The sequence below is a fragment of the Gavialis gangeticus genome, unplaced genomic scaffold (assembly GCF_001723915.1).
Source record: "Gavialis gangeticus isolate Ggan-Ray unplaced genomic scaffold, GavGan_comp1, whole genome shotgun sequence".
Classification (NCBI taxonomy): Eukaryota; Metazoa; Chordata; order Crocodylia; family Gavialidae; genus Gavialis; species Gavialis gangeticus.
Window position 1 is genome coordinate 39,361 of NW_017729018.1, and position 4,605 is coordinate 43,965.

A 4,605-nucleotide genomic window follows, 5' to 3' on the forward strand; every position below is an offset into this window, starting at 1 on the left:
TGGGAGAGATACACTGCAGCTAAGTGCAAGGAGTGATAAGCTGGGGGGGGGGGTGTGCGCGCGCGCACATCCTGGGACAGCACCATGTAGTGAATGTTGATGATTAGATGAACAGTGATGAATTGCTGAGTAGATTCTATCATGACTGGCTATTGTTTTATTGTCTCCAGCTCCCTTTTGATTTCACATGGAAAATGCTGAAAGACAAATTTAACGAGTGTGGTAAGTTACTTTGCATCACTAGAGACCTTCCAAAATTAATGTACTCATTGCATATTTTCCTGAATCATAACCTGCACCTCTGCCTTTTCCTGCCAGATGTAATAATACCAAAATATCATTCAAATTTAGGAAATGACTAGAGGCTAGCAAAAGTTTTAGTTTTTTGAATAAGTAGCATTGCATATCTTGTATACTGCAATATAATATTCAATTCTGATTTCTCCTTTGCTGCAAGTAGCAGTCTTCAACAAAAATACTATAATGCCATATCGGGAGCCATGGGTACATCAGGCTTTTTGAACCTAAATAAGCCTGTTCTTACCAAGTCTCCTTTTAATGGACAAGTTAAGGGGACATACTGGCAGTAAACCACGCAAGAAATACCAAAAAAAAAAAAATAAAAATTTCTTAACCTTGTAGAACACGATCCCAAAATTCACATTTCTGATTGGATAGATTAATAATACACTCTAACGATTTTCTTGTTTAAACTGTAGAAATTGTGCCAAATGCGTTCTGTACAAGATGAAAGGAGTCTGATCAGATTAAGCTGAAATATTTAAATGATTTCCAGAAATGTAATACCAAAGCAAAAGGAGGTAGTTGAGAATTTGATCTCTTTAATACCAACATGAGGATGGGGAGAAAAAAAAAATAGACTGAAATAAGTCTGGGTAGAGATCATAACCGCACTTCTCATTTTTGAGACTAGGTTACAGGAGGAGTTTCTGAATGTCCTTTTTCTAACATCATGTTAGAGTATAGAAAAGACTGAGAACTGCTCATGTAAACATTTATGCCACCCATAGAAACAATTGTTTTAAAACTATTTGGGTCGTGAACTTTCTATTTTTTTAAGCTATGTTTAAAGGATTTATTGATGCAGATTAGTTTGTTTGGACCTATTGCATTACATATGAAGTGGGTGATGCATTCTGTTAAAGGGTTAAACTTATTTGTGGCCCTCTTTCACTTTCCAAAGGGAAACAATATAATGTGCTAGAGGCAGCATCACTTTGCTTTTCCAGTTGATCTCAAATTTTAATTGATTTAAAATGGCTGCAAGGAATATTCAGGGTTTTATGGGCATGCTGTTGCCTGTGTCCAACGAGGAGTTGCATTTGTGATATTTGATCTTGACTTTTGTAAAATAAGCCTCAGATGCTTGATTTTCTGTTTATTCCAACAGCGAATAAGTTATCCCAATTCAGTATTCATGATCTTGGTTATCAGTAGAAAATAACTAAGGGCATCAACTATTACCCCTTCCTGTTAATTCTTTAAAAATGGCAGTAAGTAACTCATCCTTTAAAATAACAGGTACATCTGTACCTTTGCAAAACTGAGAAATACTTCTCTTGAACAGTTTCTCATCAGTAACTTTAAATAGGGCAAATTTTAAATAAAAAACAATCACTTAACTGATCAGTGACTTGATTGCAGCTGACTATTCCTGCTGCGTTTAGGTTCCAAAAACATGAGGATCTGTTTTGTTTGTTTTTTTAAATACACATGTTCTTATAGCTGTATCTGAAAACTGAAAATGATCTTTCATGGTTATGAGACCACTTGATGGTGGAACTGTGTCGGATATTGCATTATGCAATTTTTTTCCATTAAACAGGTCATGTGCTGTATGCTGACATCAAGATGGAAAATGGGAAGTCCAAAGGGTGTGGTGTGGTTAGATTTGAGTCCCCAGAAGTAGCTGAAAGAGCCTGCAGGATGATGAATGGGATACAGCTTCGTGGCAGGGAGATTGATGTGCGAATTGATAGAAATGCTTAAATAGTTGCCTTTTAAAATATGGATACCAGATCCTCTGACCCTGTATTTTTCTTGTTAACCATTTTAATTTGACTGGATGTAAAAATGTTAAACAATTCAGTTGCTTTCTGGAGTAATTTTAATTACTTTTTTAACAAATGGATCTCCATTTTACTGTTTTTTGCATTGAAACTGCAATGTGCACAATCCTTTTTTTGTAGTTGTGGCATCTTGTTGACATTACAGATGTATACAGTATGACTTTGATAATAAATGCAAGTTACTGAAAATTCTTGATCGTGAATGCATCCATAATTAACAAATAATGTTATTTACAAATCTCTGTAAACAGCCAGTAGTTTGTGCTTTCACAGATGTCTGGAAATAGGTAGGTACATCAACCTATCTTAACGTTTTCAAAGCAGTAGAACTATGACATGTCACATTTTAAGATGTTACTGTCTTGTGTGCAGTAGCATCAACATTTGAGTATTTTGTGGATCACTGAAAATTCTCTCCAAACTTTAGTGGATTCCTACTTTGGTCCATGCTTCTGATGTGAGACTCATTGGAGATTTTCATACTTTCAAGAGACACGTTGGGCTAAACTTTAGAGTACAGAACAGCGTTTCTAGGCATTCCCTAGTTTGATTTAAAGGGTCCTTGAACAAATCTTTTGCTGCATGAGGCAAACCTCCAAACCATACCCAGAGCAGAAGGCTTTCGTGTCTGAAGTATTAACAATAAAATGGGACTGCAGTTGAGCGGAAACTAGGAAGAGGCTGCCTTCCATTAAAAGGTGACACCCCTTAGAGATGCTACATTGTTGCACAACTAAGATGAGTTTTGTGTGTTAAATCATAATGTGCCAGACATCAAAGCAATTGAGTCCTTGATAAAAATGGCAAATCAACCTCAAAGAAGCTACTCCTTCACAGTGGAACTGTTTTGTTTTGTTTTTTTATTTTTTTTAAAGACATCTGGCATGACTCTACCCCAACCCCCACCATCCCACAGTGCTCTACACTCCCTGCTCTCACCAAGAGGGAGGGAAGGAGAGGAGGGAGGGAAGGCAGCTGGCTCCCTGGCAGTCTGCTCCAGGGTGAGCTGTCAAGGAGGCTTGTTAAAGCCCTGTCTTCCTTCCCTCCCCCATTGCTGCCAGGTGGCAATGGGGAAAGGACAGCTGTGGCAGTGGCAGGAGCTTATCAGAGGGCAGATGCCTCTCCCTGGTAAACCTGTACCATTTGCTGGGCTTCCTGTGTGCAACTTTAAAGAGGCTGGGTGGCCTTTGAGTCCTGAGGACAGGGGGAGCCAAAGAACAGCCCCGTGGCTAGTAAAAGTGCTTTTGCACTCCAGCTAGGGGCTTTTAATGTGCACATAGATGGTTGTAAGGTTTTGTTTTTGTTTTTGTAGTGCTACAAGTTATGCAGCTCTAAGAAATTCCTGACTATTTGCCTGGATATCAAAGCAGCTATACAGAGAATCCTCTAGAAGTTTTCATCCTTTGAATACATGGGTGTAAAACCTTAAGCTAAAACAATTGCGAAAGTACCCTAATGAGACCCCGAAACCAGTATCTGGGGCAATTTCATCCACCGTCCCCTTTCCACATGCCATAAGCCCTTTCTGGTTGTTGAGTTAACCACCTAATTTAGGTGCCAGTTGCAAGATCAGTCACCCTACAGAAGGGGTAGAATGGATAACTGTTGATATTCCTGCAGTAAGAAGAGCCTGAGCTTTGTCAGAAGCCTCCATGCAGTGGCAGGGTAGAGAAAATATGCAGAGTGGAAGTCTTCTCTATAAAGTAGGTCAGTTATTTTTATTTCATAATAAAGCTAGAGAGAGGAAATTGTGTTAGTCTGAAATCAGGCAGTAAAACTAGTGAAAACACTTTGTTCTGTATTCATTTAACTTTAGTCACTTTTTTTTGGCTGTCTCTTCCAGTGTACACTGCTTGTCACCTTCTTTCAGGATGTGTAGGCTGACTTTTTTGTTCCTTAGAGATCAATGCTTTTGCCCATTGTGTTGCCAGTTAGTACTGTCAGAGTTGCAACTACCATATTTACTAGAATCCCCGATCGGGGCAGGGGTGGGAAGTGGGTCGGGCCAGGCTCTGTCTGAACATTCCCTATTTACTAGAGGACTATTATCTTCCTATTGAGGGACTGCCACCAACAACTTGGAAATAGGGAGAAAGTGAAGGGAAAAAAAGGACCAGGACAGTTTGCTTTTAGGAAAACAAGCTCTTCAGAAACTAAATGCTGTTGAGGGAGATACTTCGTATACAAAGGAAATGACTAAGGGGTCAGCAACCTATGGCCTGTGGGCTGGATCTGCCCTACGAAGGTCTAATCTGGTCTGTTTTACTAAGGGCATGCTGGTCCCTAGACACTTGATCCAGTCCACATTTTACTAATAGTGCTATGATGGCTCTGGGAGCAGTGGAAAGCTAGTTGCTCTAGCAATCCTGGAGGGCTGTTTTCCCTCACTGCAGTCTGCTCACCATTGCTGGAGGGGAATGTAGCCCTTCTGTGCTAGCCAGGTTAGAGGTGTGGCCCATGTTAATAAAAGGTTGCTGATCTCTGGTCCACCGAAATTCCTGGTTGGGGGGGGGGG

At 39.9% G+C, this 4,605-nt stretch overlaps 1 protein-coding gene across 1 annotated transcript in view; it reads left to right on the forward strand.

The window, feature by feature from the left end:
* Window positions 1-2,282, forward strand: part of HNRNPM (heterogeneous nuclear ribonucleoprotein M) — a gene marked incomplete at its 5' end in the record, with an annotated part of 34,689 nt that extends 32,407 nt beyond the window's left edge. Inside the window, 2 exons of the mRNA XM_019513185.1 lie at window positions 171-222; window positions 1,847-2,282. Of these exons, the coding sequence (XP_019368730.1) occupies window positions 171-222; window positions 1,847-2,010 (216 nt within the window). The remainder of the gene's footprint in view (window positions 1-170; window positions 223-1,846) is intronic.
* Between the last annotated feature and the right edge of the window lie 2,323 nt (window positions 2,283-4,605).